This window comes from Chanodichthys erythropterus, chromosome 14 (genome assembly GCF_024489055.1).
Source record: "Chanodichthys erythropterus isolate Z2021 chromosome 14, ASM2448905v1, whole genome shotgun sequence".
NCBI classification, from domain to species: Eukaryota; Metazoa; Chordata; class Actinopteri; order Cypriniformes; family Xenocyprididae; genus Chanodichthys; species Chanodichthys erythropterus.
In genome coordinates, this window is record NC_090234.1 from 29,436,043 (window position 1) to 29,454,202 (window position 18,160).

General features: G+C 36.2%; 1 protein-coding gene across 5 annotated transcripts in view; it reads right to left on the reverse strand.

The window, feature by feature from the left end:
* ptpn4a (protein tyrosine phosphatase non-receptor type 4a) overlaps window positions 1–18,160 on the reverse strand; it is a 58,153-nt gene that overhangs the window by 15,602 nt on the left and 24,391 nt on the right. For 2 of the 5 annotated variants that reach the window (XM_067410373.1, XM_067410377.1), the window contains exons 3-14: window positions 13,859–13,904; window positions 12,278–12,385; window positions 11,458–11,500; window positions 11,251–11,329; window positions 8,544–8,588; window positions 8,192–8,244; window positions 6,083–6,204; window positions 5,572–5,670; window positions 5,103–5,191; window positions 3,913–3,976; window positions 2,576–2,748; window positions 820–888 (exon numbers count right to left, since the gene is read on the reverse strand). In XM_067410373.1, the coding sequence (XP_067266474.1) occupies window positions 820–888; window positions 2,576–2,748; window positions 3,913–3,976; window positions 5,103–5,191; window positions 5,572–5,670; window positions 6,083–6,204; window positions 8,192–8,244; window positions 8,544–8,588; window positions 11,251–11,329; window positions 11,458–11,500; window positions 12,278–12,385; window positions 13,859–13,904 (990 nt within the window). The remainder of the gene's footprint in view (window positions 1–819; window positions 889–2,575; window positions 2,749–3,912; window positions 3,977–5,102; window positions 5,192–5,571; window positions 5,671–6,082; window positions 6,205–8,191; window positions 8,245–8,543; window positions 8,589–11,250; window positions 11,330–11,457; window positions 11,501–12,277; window positions 12,386–13,858; window positions 13,905–18,160) is intronic. The other 3 variants (XM_067410375.1, XM_067410374.1, XM_067410376.1) reach the window with 3 other exon arrangements.

Sequence of the window (18,160 nt, forward strand, 5' to 3'; positions counted from 1 at the left end):
TATTTTGTTGTTATACCAGTATCCACTCTGAAAGTCAGACATAATCTACTGTAAATCTGCCAAATGTCAATCATTATTTTGAATTAAAAAGAACAAAGGCAAGTTTGACTATGCTCATCATTTCAGAGTTTCGCATTTGTTAACATTTCAAACAACTCAAGTGCATAAAACAAACTTTTTGAAAAGTCATTTTTTTCATGAGCAGTGATGTTCCAATTCAAGGTCTTTGGAAAGCAACAATCTTAGTATTGGTCAACATTCTTGTGAAAGATAAGAGATATTATAGACTCTAAAATGATGCATAACAAAAGTCATTGTCAACAATTTGGTGAAAGTATTAGATTACTTTGGAAAATTGTATTTTTAATATGATTTGATTGAGCAGTAACTCATTCAAAAATTCACTACTGACAAAGGCATTAACTGTTTTTTTTGCTTTATAATGCTCATGTACACTACCGTTCAAAAGAAAGTGATTTCATGTATATGACTGAAACATAAGCTTAAGTTGGCAAACAGTTTTGGAGATTTCTAGTAGATAGGAGCTGTACTTTAATGACTGTAAATATCTACCCGGGGGTGTTACTAAGACAGTGACCACTGAGTGAACTGATTTACTTAAAAAAGGACTTTGATCCCAACATCTCAAAGCTGCTGAACCAAGTCACTCCTCCTCACCAGCTGGTAGTTTATTTTATATTTAAGTTCACACTTCCACAATAATAAATACTCTTTCAGACTATATATGCTAATGATCATTAACTGAAGAATCATATCCGGTCACCAACACAAAATCCCTGAAGTACAAGCTTACATTACCTTGCAAACACTCTGTCCTTGATTCCCTTCTCCTTGCCATACTGAACAGATTGTGCTTCAGTTCTCCCGCTGTGAAGAGATGTACAATGTTTGTCAGGATTCAAACCATATTTCGCAACTTCACAACATATAATGTGACTTTCTTGCCTGAGACCTCCAATTCTGTGAATGGCCTAATTTTATATGAGGCTCTTACTGCTCAAAGCTACAGAGTTCAAATATGTTTTAATATACTATAGACAGCACCAATAAACTTGTAAATCTAGAAAGTTTCACAACATGAATTATTGATCAGCTACTCATCCTAGTTTCCCGATATCTAAAAATGGCTAAAAGCGCATCATCTATTTTTCAAGAGTTTATCCCCATGATTTACTTGAGTATTTGTTTGTGTCGACTAAGGTCAAGCTTTCCGGTGACTGTGGCCTCCCTCAGCACACAAGTAACTACTGCAATGAAGAGACTGAAAACAAAATCTATGAATCTATGAAAAAAAAAAAAAAAAATGAATTGAAATGAGCATGTCACACAAAATGAAAGTTTTGGGATTTGTATGAATAACTTTTACATTGTTCACATAACCCTCGTTCAACAATAAGAATTATCTGTTGGCTCAGTTTCATATATAAATATAATAACATTTACAGCTATTATTGCAAATGTCTAAAAAATGTCTAATAATGCTTATTTAATTTCATTTAAAATTAAAATTAAATATTATACAGTAAATTATGAGAAAATGAGAAATATAAAAATTGTATAAATAGTATAAATTTAAAATTCATACAAATATTAATACATATTTAATACATATTAAAGGGTTAGTTCACCCAAAAATGAAAATTCTGTCATTTATTACTAACCCTCATGCCATTCCACACCCGTAAGACCTTCGTTAATCTTCAGAACACAAAATAAGATATTTTAGTTGAAATCTGATGGCTCCGTGAGGCCTCCGTAGGGAGCAATGGACATTTCCTCTCTCAAGATCCATAAAGGTACTAAGAACATATTTAAATCAGTTAATGTGAGTACAGTGGTTCAATATTAATATAATAAAGCGACGAGAATATTTTTGGAGCGCCAAAAAAACAAAATAACGACTTATTTAGTGATGGCCGATTTCAAAATACTGCTTCATGAAGTATCGGGGCACAAATGAATCAGTGTATCGAATCATGATTCGGGTCGCGTGTCAAACCGCCAACAGCTGAAATCACGTGACTTTGGCGCTCCGAACAGCTGATTCGACACACGGATTCATTTGTGCTCCGATGCTTCCTGAAGTATTGTTTTGAAATCGGCCATCACTAAATAAGTCGTTATTTAGTTTTTTTTGGCGCTCCAAAAATATTCTTGTTGCTTTATAATATTAATATTGAACCAGTGTACTCACATGAACTGATTTAAATATGTTTTTAGTACCTTTATGGATCTTGAGAGAGGAAGTGTCATTGCTCCCTATGGAGGCCTCACGGAGCTATCGTATTTCAACTAAAATATCTTAATTTGTGTTCTGAAGATTAACGAAGGTCTTACAGGTGTGGAACGGCATGAGGGTAAGTAATAAATGACAGAATTTTTATTTTTGGGTGAACTAACCCTTTAATACAAGTGAAAAAAGGACAAGGAGAAATCTGAACGAATCTGGGCGAGCAGAGAAAAAAAAATTAAAATAGCAGCTCATAAGTTGCACTTCCTCAAACTACATACACTATTTTTCAACCTGTTTAGGAACACGGGAAGAATGTCTTACCAGTAACGGAACTTGGAGCCCAAACTGAAGTAGTGCGCAAAGAAGTTCTTCTGTGGAGGAACAGGCCGATCTAGCCGGAAGAAGGTGTGGTGTTCAACACAGGCCTTCCAGAGATTTTTACAGGCCCTATAGTTTACCATGTTGAAACCGAGCAATGTATCTCTTGTCTCATGCTGTAGGCAAAAAAAAAAAAAAGAAGAAAGAAGGATCTTAAGGCTGTTAAATCAAGCATACTGCATGATTAACCCAAAAGGAGATGTTGGTGACATTTACATTCCCTGCCCTGAACGTTACACACATTATGTCGTCTTGTTTTGCTCTGAACATGGGCTTCCATTTGAAACCTGGCCAAAGTACCCAGAAAGCTCTGCTCTGGAGAGACCTATTAGGACTGACACTCCAATCTGCAAGGCTCCATTGGTCACTGGGGACACCAGAGGGGGGTAAATGCACTTCCTGGACTGTTTTTGGTTGTACAAATCGCAGGGGCTGCGACCCAGGGCCAGGGAAATTGGACCCACTCAGCCAAGCTCTGCCATCTGGGCATCAATTATGGATCATGACATCATTGAGTTCTGCTTTTAGTACAACTGCTTCTGAAAGGTCCCTGTGCATTATTCAAACTACCGGGGTGTTTTGAGGTCTCCAGCAGAGGGTGTGTGATGCCATGGAGAACCGGCTCAGGCACACAGGTTCTCATCAACGTTGTCAGGTCGCATCCCACTTCCCCACATGCAAAATGCATCATCTACTCTCCATAATTAATAAGCTGTAAAGAATCTCTATCTCACTCCACATCATCACTGACAGCAGGGCAGTAATTACAGGGGGATTTCAAATAAATAAAGATCAGTGGTGCTATGGGAGCCAATATGCTCTTCAATTTGATATAGCCTGAGCAAGATTGCTTATTAATAGAAACTGCGGCACTCTGCAGTTTGGAAATGGGAGTGATGATGTCTGTAGGAGTCATCTTATGATTTTACATATTGTTATTAGCAAAAAGTGAGAGGAAACGGCACAGATAAACAAAAATATTGTAGTTTAAATTGAATGTTCTCTTCACACATATAGAAATGTGCTGCCACGCATCACACAAAAATAGTGATATTTTTAATATTATAAATGTATACTGTTTTAATATAGTAATTTTAATACATTAATATTTATTTAATAATTGAATATTTAAATTATTTGTGCAGTCATATATTCCCCTACACTTTCAGTCAAAATCTGCATACGAATCGTGAATCACGACCTTTGTTTTGCGATGAGTATCATTGAGCTAGAATCACAGTATTAAAAGGAAAAAAAAAAAAAAAAAGTGTACCACTTACTGCCTCTTTTCTTATCTGGATGAAAAACTGTTTGCATTTAAAAGATATTTTCACGATCTTCAACCTAAAAAAGAGGGAAAAATTAATTTGTTGGTAAAACAAAAACACATTTTCAAGGGCAGCAACAAACACATTGTGACCTGTTAAAATTCCCTGACCCATTTCCTGACCTCTTTGTGTCTCTCTAAGCTTTACTCCTATTAAAATATGACTCAGAGTGAAGCTAAATATATTCAACACAACACACACACTCTAAAATTTCTGAATAAACACATGCTTGACTGTCATTCACTTATGACACATTCTGTCACACACAAATAGTACAGCACAGTGCAACTCATAAACACAGCCAATGGTGGTCAAACTGAACTTCATTTGTCTTTAGAGATCACTAGCATCCACATATTTATGTGCATTCATTGTCAGTGTTGTGTATACTCTTTTTAACCATCACTATTGAAGTCTATGAACTGCAGGGGTGAGCAATAAAATAATCAATAAGTGCAACCGTTTGCCCTGAGAGCTTATCTGTGGTAAACAGCCACTGTTCTCTTCTGGGCTAAACATAGTTTGCCTGGAAAGCATCTGTGCGTGTATTTCAAACGGGAGGTGCTTGGACTACAGCTACAGTAGCAGCTGGGCTTGTGTGCCAGAAAAACTGTCTGGTGGTGGGGGGATGGGGGGAAGCTTTGCCTGATGAGGATTTGGGTGTCGCTTTTTACATTTGATCATTTAACAGAGGCTTTTTTCCAATCCACATCAGCTAGTGCAACCAAAAACATGGATAATCTTAAAATGTCTGAAGATAAAATGTCTAAACATGTAAATATTTCTACCACATCACCACATCAAGCTTGGTAGCCCCACCCACCACAAAATCTCATTGGTCCAGTTCTGTTCCACATGACTTTATATTAAAACCGCATATATGTTCTTATTGGCTTTACCAACAATTATTATTATACTATTTCTCATGGAAATCTGACGCCTAGTTAAAATAAAAAAAAATATAATAATAATTATAAAAAAAAAAAAAGCATTTTAAACTGGAAATCTTCATTCAAGGATGCCTTGAGGCTGACAGCAATGCATAACATTCAGACTTACTAAGTTTACAACCTCAGCCACAGTCTTTACACTTCATGACTTGAATGAACCCAAATGACACCAATAAAGGCAAGTTCACTTACCATGGAAAGTAGTTGATTCGTACCCTGTTCTTGTAGATGGCAATGCCAGTTGATATCAAGCCCATGAAAATCTCTGTGTTGCTTTGATCCTGAAAGCAGGAACAGAGCAAGAGAGAGAAATTATTAATGAGGATCATTAAGCTTTTTTGAAACTGTCCTGTGTAATGTTGTTTAAAGAGTTAGCCCACCCAAAAATGAAAACTCTGAATGAAAAAACATTAATCTTATTCTGTTATTCATCTTATTTCGTTCCAAACCCATATAACTTTCATGGGACATAAAAGCTATGCAAAATGCTCTTTCCCATACAATGAAAGTACAGACAGTGGCCAAAGTCTTCTAAAGCTATACAATAGCTTTGTGTGAGGAACAGACATGAAATGGGCTTTGCTGTTTGAATGATTATCTTTATAATGTAACAAAGAGCCTTGTGTGTGGATACATAATGAAACAGCTCCGGCACACTTACCCTTGCATAGTGAAGTTCCACTCCATAGAGTTCCAACGTTCGTGCCGTGTTCAGATAATTGAATTCAGACTGTGCTGGGTTAAGTCCACTGTGTCCAGGCCAAAAAAAGGAGAATAAAGGGTAAAAATTAAGACATGTGCTTCAGATTCACATCATAAGATAGTGTAATAGAAGTGTGTTTGTACAAAACTCTGGTGTAAATTGCTTAAATTGCCATCTTTGAGAATCCACCGATTTGGCAGTATGGCTAAGACATGGGATACAATGAGCTTCCTGTTTTCAGCAAAGCTCTATAGTGTGCATACTGAGCAATGAGTGCTGAGAAAGCACACGTAAGTGTTCACTGACACAGTGTTCATGAATATTCATAAAGCCATATGTGAAATCAACAAGACTCCTTTATTGTGGCCAAATTCTGACAGCAATGTAATGTGCTGAAAGGAATATTTGATTATAAAAGAACAGTGACAGAGTTGGTCAGAGTTCTGCCAGAGTAAAGCGATGATTCTTACTTGTGTTGCTGGTGATGTTTGGTGACATCTTTTTCAAAGCCCTGAGGCTGGTTGGGGATGAAGCAGAACTCAGACAGGTATCCTGACAAATTCTCGGCCTCATTGTAATCACCCAGCTCAGCTGAATCACACAATACAACCACAGTGTTACGGATAACAGTACAACATGTAGACAAAGTCACCTGATAATGTAAAGGGGCAAGATCACCGATGGATACATACTAGTGCCCAAATCTCTTAATCACTTGCTTTGTGTGTAAACCACATTATAACATTATTATGTATCACTATTATCATGTAACAAAATATCCCTAAATGCCCTATTACTATAAGCAAAATGGCCTAAAAAATTATATGTATAACTTTGGTAAAATAAACTGATACATTAAGTGACAGTAAAGACCTTTACATTATCTATCTATCTATAAAATAAATCCTGTTATTTTGAAGTTCATATTCAAAGAATCCCACCAAAAAAAAAAGGAAAAAAGCACAGTTTCAACAAAATCTTAAGCAACAATTAAGCAACTATTTTCAACCCTGATTATTATCAGAAATGTTTCTTGAGCACTAAATCAGCATATTAGAAGGATTACTGAAGGATCATGTGACACTGAAGACTTTAGTGATGATGCTGAAAATTCAGATTTCCATCACAGGAATGAATTACATTTTAAAATAGAAAACAAAGTTTTAAGTTATTAAGTTATTTTAAACTGTAATAATATCTGACAATATTACTAATTTTATTATTTTTGATCAAATACAGCTTTGGTGAAACATCTTATCTTATTTTTCTAACTTTATTTGAACAATGAAATGAAAATAATGATTAAGATGTGTCCAATCATGTTAATTCAAGGTGTAAAATAGAATATAATATTTTGTACATTTTATACATGTACCACATTACAGGTTTAGAGTGTTTTAGAGTGAATATGCCAAAACATTCTGATGCGATAATATATTCTTATTGAGTGCCAAATGTTGATCAAACATGTTGAGACAATGTATGACTGCTTTGACTCAGAGGCTGAATGAGTTCACTTCACCTTCACTTAATTTTAGGCCAAGCATTGCATTATCATTACATTCATCCTCAGTTTAAAATACAATGATAAAACGCACTAATGTTTAAAGCTATTGAAGGGTTTAGCATTATTGAACACCTGTTACAATATTTATTATCATGTAAAACACACAAGCACTCAGTAAGTCTTTTGAAATCCGCTAAAACACTTCCATTGACTTCCACTGAAAAAAAAAAAAAAAAAAAAGCAGCATTTAGCATCAATTTTGCCACTTTGGCAGCTTGTCAGTAAACCTTAGCAAACAAAATGAGTTGCAATATATAGCGCTGTGCTAGGCTACTGGGCTTAACAGAATCCCCTCTGACCTATATAGTGCCCAAACTGCATGCTAAAAGCCCCGGAGAGACCGGAGCAAATGTGCTCACTACAGCAATCTGTCAAGAGTCATTATTGCTGAGCTCAATCTGGCAAGCGGACCCCCTAGGGCCCAGGATATGCCATGTCACTCACTGCTCCATCTCAAATGGGCACTATTAGGTTAACTAAGATGTGCTGGGCTGTGTTTGTGCCTGCTGTACTTCAGAAAGATTTCTTGCTCGCATGTACTCCTGTTTTACAAGCTAGTGCTTGTTAAGTGTTGAGGTTGTGCACAGATGGAATGTACCATGCTGAGCTTGCGCTGTTGTATTTCAGTGGTTTGCTGGGAAGCTCAGCACTGGATTTTAGTTTGCATGATACCATCTATGGTGAAATTTATTGCCTGACGTGGAAAAAGCAATGTGGTGCATAACATAGGCGGAAAACAACTTTAATTATAATTCTGCTGCTATGCTACTATCAATTCCTCTCGCTCAAGAAAGAGAGAATTACAGGCGCCACTTGTTTGATACCAAACATAACATTAAACAGGATTTAAAGTTGTAACATTAAAGATGGTGAGACCAAACCAGAATTAAAGCAAACCACGTGTAATTGACCGTCACATACCGTTCTGCTTTAAAAAAATGATTTAGTTTTGTGGCTTCTTTGTCATTTAAATCCTACAACCATTCATTCCAATGAAGACCTCATACTTACACTGAACAGCATATGATGCCAGGAGTGCGGCAGTATTGTGCGGACAGGGCAGTCTGGGAAGGATATATATTATATTAAATTAACAGTCTAACATGTTGGGAGATCCAACCAAATTGGAACCAAATTATGTACTTAAATAACCATAAAAGAACATTAAGCACATGCAAATTCAGAAGCACAAACTGAAGTGGTATCACTAGATGAATATTGCATGAACAGTCTACATAGTACAAGTTACAGACATAATCATTTACGAATAAACTGAATGCCCCCTACTACTGAATGCATATACTATGCAACTGGACTTAGGAAGAGATTTTCAGTTAAAACAGTCACACATCATCCAGCTCACCTTCCACTGAGTATGTCCTGCTTAATCTGTAGAAAATACAGGTACCTACACAGATGGAAAAGAACATGACAAATAATATCTTTAATATATGTATTATTCATGAGGTGAAGTCTTAAATATTAAAATAACTAATAATAAATATATAAAGGGGGGGGGGGGGGGTCTAATGCTATTTCATGCATTCTGACTTATTTACACTGTTAAAGAGTTGGATTCTCATGCTAAACATGGCCAAAGTTTCAAAAAATGTGTTGGACGTATAACGTATATAACGTGAGTATTGTCACTTTGTTTTTAGACCAGGAAATCAACAATGTCATCAAAGAAGTGTGTTTTTGGTAGTGACGGAATGATAACCTTTCTTCCGAAAGAACAGTTCATGTGAGTACAGTGTTAATATTAATATTATAAAGCAACGAGAATATTTTTGGTGCACCAAAAAACAAAATAACGACTTATTTAGTGATGGTCGATTTCAAAACACTGCTTCAGGAAGCATCGGAACATAATGAATCAGTGTATCGAATCATGATTTGGATCGCATGTCAAACTGCCAAACTGCTGAAATCATGTGACTTTGGCGCTCCGAACAGCTGATTCGACATGCTGATTCATTATGCTCCGATGCTTCCTGAAGCATTGTCTTGAAATCAGGCATCACTATATAAGTCGTTTTTTTTTTTTTTTTGCGCACCAAAAATATTCTCGGCTCTTTATAATATTAATATTGAACCACTGTACTCACATTAACTGATTTAGATGTGTTTTAGTACCTTTATGGATCTCGAGAGAGGAAGTGTCACTGTTCCCTATGCAGGCCTCACTGAGCTATTGGATTTCAACTAAAATATCTTAATTTGTGTTCCAAAGATTAATGAAGGTCTTACGGGTGTGGAACGGCATGAGGGTGAGTAATAAATGACAGAAATTTCATTTTTGGGTGAACTAACCCTTTAAATGGCATTTTTACATTATTATCTAACCAAGCTAAGCAAACAAAGACTTATATAAGATTATATAAGGCATCTTAAGTTTGTGTAATATGATTACAATATTAAGATACTTGTTGTTTAAGGCAGTAAATCAGTTTACATTGCATCTAAGATATACATTTTAATTGTTCAATCGTTCCCTGGGTATTGAACCCATGATAACCTTAGCCATACTGCTAGTGCCATACTCTACTGTTTGAACTACAAGAACACTACAAAGAGATAATGCAACAGTATCACCATGAATCACTATGAATCACCGTCACAGATTCAGATGATGATAAAATTACAACAAATGTCAATCATTGTAATTTTAAATTATGCATGCGTAATCCTGCTTTACTCATCCCTGTTCTAGCCTATACTTCTCTGAACTATTTTTGACCTCTATACGTTTTTTACAGCCTCCTTAGAAACAACAATTACAACATAAATAAATCAAGCATGCTGAATGAATAAATGTATAATAAAGACCCGCATGACATCATCTGTACACTAAAATCGTACACTATAGTGTACACTTAAAGGATTAGTTGACTTTCAAATTAAAATTTCCTGATAATTTACTCACCCCCATGTCATCCAAGATGTTTGTCTTTCTTTCTTCAGTCGAAAATAAATTAAGGTTTTTGATGAAAACATTCCAGGATTATTCTCTTTATAGTGTACTTCAATGGCCTCCAAACGGTTGAAGGTCCAAATTACAGTTTCAGTGCAGCTTCAAAGGGCTTTAAATGATACCAGACGAGAAATAAGGGTCTTATCTAGTGAAACGATCTGCCATTTTCAAAAAAAAAAAAAAAAAAACTATATGCTTTATAAACACAAATGCTCGCCTTGCAGTGATGGATGGATGTGGATGGAAGCTTTTTCTTCAGCTCATACTCGTGGGTCCCGTTCATTGCCGTTATAAAGCTCAGATGTGTCAGGATATTTATTAATATTTCTTGGATTATGTTCATCAGAAAGAAGAAAGACATTTACACCAAGGATGGCGTAAGGGTGAGTAAAGTTTGGGATCATTTTCATTTGAAAGTAAATAATCTTTTAAAAGTTGGCAAAATGAACTTTTATCATATATATTTTATAACAAATTTTACTTTTACATTTTAATTGTTTTTAAACAGATTTAAAAAGTTTAGTATTTCTCTTTTAGGAAAACAGATCACAATTTGATTTAACATTTTTCCATTCCAATGTGCTACATTTCCATTGTTTTTGCAGCGTCTTGCACATGAGCATCGCGTTTTTGAGATGCCATGTTAAAAGAATATCAACTTTTACATGCAGTGCTGCTCATCAATGTCAGTTCCATAACAGTGGACCAATCAGATGACCCCGGAGGTGCGGCAAGCATTGTGAGCTTTTGTTTACAGTAGCAAGTTGGCATGGCAACTGTTTTCTTTTTTTCCATGTCAAAAACAGTAGCTATCTGTTCTGCTGTTTGGCTATTTCTGTTATTTCCATTATTGCATCACATCTCAAAAGTGCGTCTCGAGACCCTCATGTTCTGCGCTGCGCTTTTTTTTTCTTTTTTTTTTAAACCATTCCTGAGCGTTGCGTCTCATATTTTTAGACGCAAAGATGCATTTTGTGTGAACGAGCCCTAACTCATGCCATGGGCTAATTCAAGGCACACAAATGAACAGAGCAATGTTTTCTTTAATAATCACTTTTTAAGGTCTTTACATCAAAGCTGAAATCCACAAACTCACCGTGTGTATTCTTCCTGAAGTTTGTTGGGGTCACTCACAAAAAATTTCACCCGGAAGTTCAGATGATGTGGGGAGCCCCCTAGCATTTTATTCATTAGAACACGTGCAAGTACAAAGATGTGCAGATACAAAGGAAGAGAAAGAATACATCAATGGTGGGTGGTAAACAATAGCCTACAGTATAGTGCTTTGTATAAAATTACTTACTTTTTAATTGCTTCCTTATGGGTTTATTTGGATCCAGCCACCTCTATAAATTATTGATAGATAGAGAGAGAGAAAGAAAGAGAGATAGAGAGAGGGGAAGAAAAACCTTAATAACATGGCAACAGTCCAACACAACCTAATGCCACTCAATAATTCAATAGGCTTGTGTTTTCTGCTGTAGGGAGGTGGGGATGTACTTATCTGGAGTTACACAAAGAGACAAAGTGAGTATGTTTGTTGAGTAAAAACTCTGATCCAGTTTCAGCTGAAACAATGTAACTTTAAAGTCTTTGCAACCACAAATCGACCGATTGGTAGATACCTACTGGTAGACTGATGCAGGTGTAATATGAAATGCTAGATGACCAAGATGTCTACTAATGTGTTTGCTTTCATCTGAATTATGTCATTTATTTTAGAGTTTCTGGAATATATACAGTATTTAAAACATTTACTGTAAAATTTTAGGAGGAAATTTTCTTGTGTCTTTGTGATGTTTTAAGATGTGATTTACTCATTAAAATACAATTTCCCCTGAAGAAACTAATAACACTTAAAACTCACATTAGATGAAGAATCCAGTCATATCAGTAGTCTAATATTCTGCTAATACTGAATATTGAGTTGGGCCACCCAAAAGGGAGAGATGCTTAACAGGATCTTTAAACCTGAATCATTGTGTGTCCTACATTCCTAAATGTGAACCTATTTCAGGAATACTGGCCATTCATACAAAAAGCTCCAATCAAAACCCTTGTGAATCCCTGAGGGCAGACTGGCTCGGCTCTGGCACATCATTGAGCTTGACCTTTGAACTCACCGGGCTATCAGAGGAGTCGTCGGCCAGGTGCAACCCAAAATAGTCTTTCTCGGTCAGCTCCAGGTGCTTGAAGACAGTGTCCAGTAGGATCTGTCCTTGATCGTGTTTCTATAGAGTATGCACACACACACACACACACACACAGATAGAGGGAAAAATATTAGTTGTAAGAATACATTTTAAATCCAATAATTTTTTTTTATTATTATTTTATATAAAATATTTAAATATGAATATTTCATTGTAATAAATCATATTCTTCAGAATTATACTGTCTTCAATATTATTACACAATTACATATTTCTATCCTGATTTCTTCACTTTCATTTTGAAATAAAGGGAACCTAGAGCATAAAATAATAACTGAAGCAAATCAGCAGCAAAATAAAACTGGAAGAATGTCCATATTTCCAGTAAAGGCCAAGCCACTTGAGAAGTTAGAAACAGTCAGACATAAGCCATTTTTATTGGCTGTCAGATCCGTTACAGCATCCTGATAGAAGAGTCGAGGCATTAGCAGCGCTTTTATTTCCCGTTTTACCCTTTTTAATGGTCCTGGAAATGCCAAGACAGCATATTCTGAACACATGCCTTCTGAGAAACACAGACAGACAGTTCAAACCACATACATGCTGTGTTGCTCAATAAACAAAATATGGCAACAGTCACATCAGCAGAATGAATGACAGGCCAGTCGAGAGAATATGGACTATGAAAATCATATCATGTTTTCATGGATCATGTCAGATATTATCGCTCCATCTGCCATTTTCACTGTTGTCCTTGCTTGCTTACCTAGTCTGATGATTCAGCTGTGCACATCCAGACGTTAATACTGGCTGCCCTTGTGTAATGCCTCGATCATGGGCTGGCATATGCAAATATTGGGAGCGTACATATTAATGATCCCAACCGTTATGTAACAGTCGGTGTTATGTTGAGATTTGACTGTTTTTCGGACGTCTTTTAAACAAATGAGATTTATATAAGGAGGAGGAAACAATGGAGTTTGAGACTTACTGTATGTCATTTCCATGGACTGAACTCTTGTTATTCGACTATGCCAAGATAAATTCAATTTTTAATTCTAGGGCACCTTTAAATACAAATGAGCTGCTGCTCAGGCCCGCTTTCCAGAAGAGGGCAGAGCTTTAACAGTTCATGCTTCAGTTGCTCAACAACAACAAAGCAGGAGAATCTCACGTAGCCAAAATGACGATTGTCAGTAACGGCGTTCAGCCTTACATTGTTCAAACCAGAGTCGGACACTGATGAAGAGACTCAGGAAGAAGTCACAACTTATACAATGCATCTGAACATTTCTGAATGGTTAGTGGATACATTTATGTAGTTGCTGATTCAACTAGCATGCACCGTCATGTTAACCTTTTGTGCAAATCCAACGTTGAATTGACCCTCGTTTATGAAGCAGTCCGGCGTAAAATGACGGCATGGTAACAACAGTCTACTACAACAACTCTTCCTCTTCTCTAAAGCAGCTCATCATGGCCTCACCACCTTTAATGTGTGCTCTTGGGGTCAGGGTTTATGTACAATTTAGGGATAGTGATGTCACTAACCTGTGAAGAAGCTTGTTGTAGTCCCTGCCAGCCGTTTGTTGTAGTCCTTAAATAGAGAATTCTTTAAAAGAAAATATCTCCCTTTGCATTGACCTTTGAGTCGTAACTTTGCAGATGTTGTTTATGCTCTAACAGCAACAATACGCACTAACTAAAGTTAAAAAAAAAGTTAAATCATAATCAACCACCCCTTTAAAGTCAAATAGTATACAGTAAATAGTAAAATAGCAAACATTTTGTACCCAAGTAGATTTATAACAAAAAGTGACAATGGCAAAGAAAACAATTTTCTACATCTAGAATCACACCTTCTATATAAAAGATTTCCAAGTTAAAGATCATACATACTGTACACACTCCGCAAAACACACCAGATAAATTATTTGTTGTTGTTATTTAGACAGGTTACATGCCTTTAGTCACATCATGTAATTAAATGACTCAAGCGCATTTATACATGTGATTTGCCTTTTATATCAGCATGATAGCCAACATATATAGTCAAGTCATACTATATACTGCTTAACACAATAGCTACAGCTTGTTTCAAAGCAGCTACACAGCAGGTAAAGTAACAAATAGGCTACAAATAGGTCTTACAGCCACTGTGTAACTTAAAAAACACCATGGGAAAATTTTAGGTATATCCAAAACAGGAAGTGTTTATATGGGCTTTGATTCTTCCAAGCGTTTTTTTTAGGATGTAGTTATGAACAAAGTTCCCGGATTTTTGGAACCTTGTGTTTCCTTCCCCTACCCTCAGCACTCTTGTATAGATATACACACTAATTAAAGTGTCTGAGAGGAGACTTGCTGGGGTCTCAGACCTTGTGGCTATTCGAGTGTGCGCTTTCAAGATTAGTCTGAAAGTAACGGTCAGATCTGGAAAAGGGATCTCAGTGTGGTATTTCTAATGAATGTGTCAGAGAGTGTACATTAAAGTCATAATGACACGGAAACAGAAACAGATATTTTCTTTTGAATTTTGATTTTATTTTATTTTAAAAAAAATAGAAAAAAAAAATGTAGGGCAAGGACTTAGTTCTCTCCATCAGTTGCTGATTGGGTGAAGGCAAAACTGCTGAATGTAAACTCGCAGTCAACTATAAGAAAGTGTTGGGGTTCAATCAGACAATGATTGGAGAAGTCCGGCATATGTCACTAGAGAAGTCTGTAGTTTTACTAGATAGTCAAGTTTTGACATTTTAAAAATGTAAAAAATGAAACATTCATAGATGGATTTAATTTTTCACAATAATATCAATAGCATACATTTAGAAAATACTGTAAAGTATATTTTAAAGGAGAAAAGGATAGGAGTGCGGTATGACAGAAATGCAAGCAGACTTGCACCAGCTTGTCCAGATATCAGAGGTCTGCAGGAAGCCTGCGAGTGTTTTGAAGACAGTCAGTCATCTACACACACGGCAACCAAAGAAACAGGCAACAAATAGACCAGTTATGTAGTTATGACGTCTGTGTTTTGATACTAAGGGAAGACTGGCACTGCACAGGAGGCCTACAAAGTATTTGGACACTTAAGCCACAATTATAGCCAACATGAAAACATTTCTCAATACACATTCCTGGGTTTATTGTGAAAGATTCATTAGAGCATGCTGCTTTGAAGTAATCTTCATAATGTTTTATCAAAATAGCTCAGCTTCTAAAACAAATTTCCTTCTAAGCTCACATCACTAAGGCCACTAAAGTATGTTAAATGTATCCAGAGCTAAACAACAAGGATGGCCTGCTAATCCAGAGACAGCATGAGAGAGTTTCAGTCCATCTGATGAAACCATCATTGACCCCATTGGGTTGCTACATTTTACATGCTGCGCGCAAAAAGATGGCTGTCAGACAGACAGCATGCAATCCCAAATTCAGTTCTCTTTCGTGACTTATTGCACTTGAAAGGTCAAATTCACATAAAATATTCAAAATGCCCATTTTGGTGAGTATATCTTGGTCAACCCTAATTACCATCATCTGATTTGGCAAGTAGAATATACACTTATTGTTAATCCCCTGGTGTTGCTTCTCATTTGCATAAAGTTGCACAGGGCTAAATTGCATCGCTATATTAGTCATCTCTGTTGCCAGCCCTCAGTGAAAACAAGTGAAATCCACACAATTTGAGGTATCATTCATGTCCTGCGCCAAAGGCTAATGCATAGGGTCGGGGATTTCAACAAACCCCTAACCCCAGTATGTGCAATATAATGTTCGCAAACATCACTGATAAGAAAATCAAGATCAAAGTGACAAAATCTGTTACAACCAAGACATGCACATTAAGAAAGACGCTACAAGGCAGCAATCAAGTCTAATATTTATAAACTTTCGGCTTCTTCTCTGCATTCCAGACGTAACATGCACCTCAAAAAACACACAGATGAGACATATTTATGATGGCCTCTCTGTAACATCATCATCATCAACTTCTGTAACACAAATAACAGCCCTCCTGTTTTCAACACCGTGCCCCCTCCAGATTATTTGCCTCAGGTCTCTCCTTCCATTAGATCTTTGTGCTTCCGTTCCATATGCGCCTAATACTCATCAAAGGCCCGCTGTTTTGCCAGACTATCTAGGTCACCAAGAGGTCTGGCACAAAAAAGTACAAGACCAGAGAGCAAGTGAGTAAATTTGATCAATGGGGCTGTTACATGAGGACTGGCTTTCCTGGAAATGTTGGTCACGAATCAAAGAGTATCATGACAGACAAGAAGAGACCGTAAGAAGGCCTTAATTCATCTAACAGATTAGCAGCTGTTTAAAGTGAGTCATGTGATGTTTATAGGTTTATTGTTTATTGCTTGCTGCAAGTCAAATATGGAAATACTTCCTGATTCACAGGAAATCCTTGTACAATATAACTGATGGGAAACCACTGGGGGAAACATGAGCAACCTTTTATAACACGAGCAACCTTCAATTCAATTTTGGCACAAGCCCTTACTTACTAAGTCAGGACATAACAGTTCTCAGTAACTCAGTAACTCCCTTTTACACAACACTTTGCAAAACACTGAGGACAAGGATGAACAAACAAGGGTTTTGTAATAAGACTAAGCAAATGAAAGAGCTGAGGATTTGTGCCTTTGCTTGTCGCGTGTGTGGGGCATGTCATGGTAGCTTTATAATGCAGGTGCAAGTATATACATGAATCTCTGGAACCCTGAGGGCCACTTTTCATCCTGCTGGAATGTCAAGCATGCATACCTTCTATAAGCAAAATTACATACTATCCTCTAGCTAGAACATGAGCATAATGTAGATGATGCAGACCATTATGCCTGTAAAAACTCACATTGAGGACAAATTTTAAAGAAATATGCGTATGATTTGGGCTTCATACAGATAAAAAGATAACAAAAGAAAAATTCTATTAAAAAGACTTTAAACACTGTATAATGCTCTGCAGATTAGTAATTCACATATAATCATTAATTAATATATGATTAATGAAGTTTGGTGGCAATTCTAGCTATTTATTACACTACCATTCAAAAGTTTGGGGTCAGTAAGATTATTTTAAATGTTTTTGAAAGTAGTCTCTTATGCTCACCAAGGCTGAATTTATAAAAAATACAGTAAAACAGCAATACAGTGAAATATTATTACAATTAAAATAACTGTTTTGTTTTCCAATTGAATTTTAGAATTAAATTTATTCCTGTGATGGCAAAGCATCATTTAATTTCAGCATCATTACTCCAGTCTTGTGTCACATGACCCTTCAGAAATCATTCTAATAAGCTGAAGAGTTTAGCTCCAACCCTAATTAAACACACCTGAACCAGCTGGTATAAAGTACTTACTATAGGCCACAAACTTCTAGGCAGGTGTGTTGAGGCAAGTTGGAGCTAACCTCTGCAGGACAGTGGCCCTCCAGGACCGAGTTTGGCAGTAATTTTTAAAGGAATTTTTCAAGATTAAAACATTCACTGCATGGTTAAAAAATAGCTACACTACAGTTTTTTTTTTGTTTGTTTTGTTTTTTTTTATTATTATTTTCATTATATTACTTTCAAAAATTATGTAAAATACCAGTAAATAAATGTTTACAAATCTTATAAACACTAAACACAGATATAGGCTATTTTAGTTTCATAACAGTGGAAACTTAAATATTCCATCATTTATGGTCATACAGATAAGAGTAAGACAACATTCGAAACTAAAGGGTTTACTTTTATTTGTGTAAACTCACAATAAAAACAAAAAAACACTGTGCTTTTGTAAAATAAGAAAAAAAACAATGAGGCTGCCGCTTTCTGCCGTCTTGGTTTCCCTTCC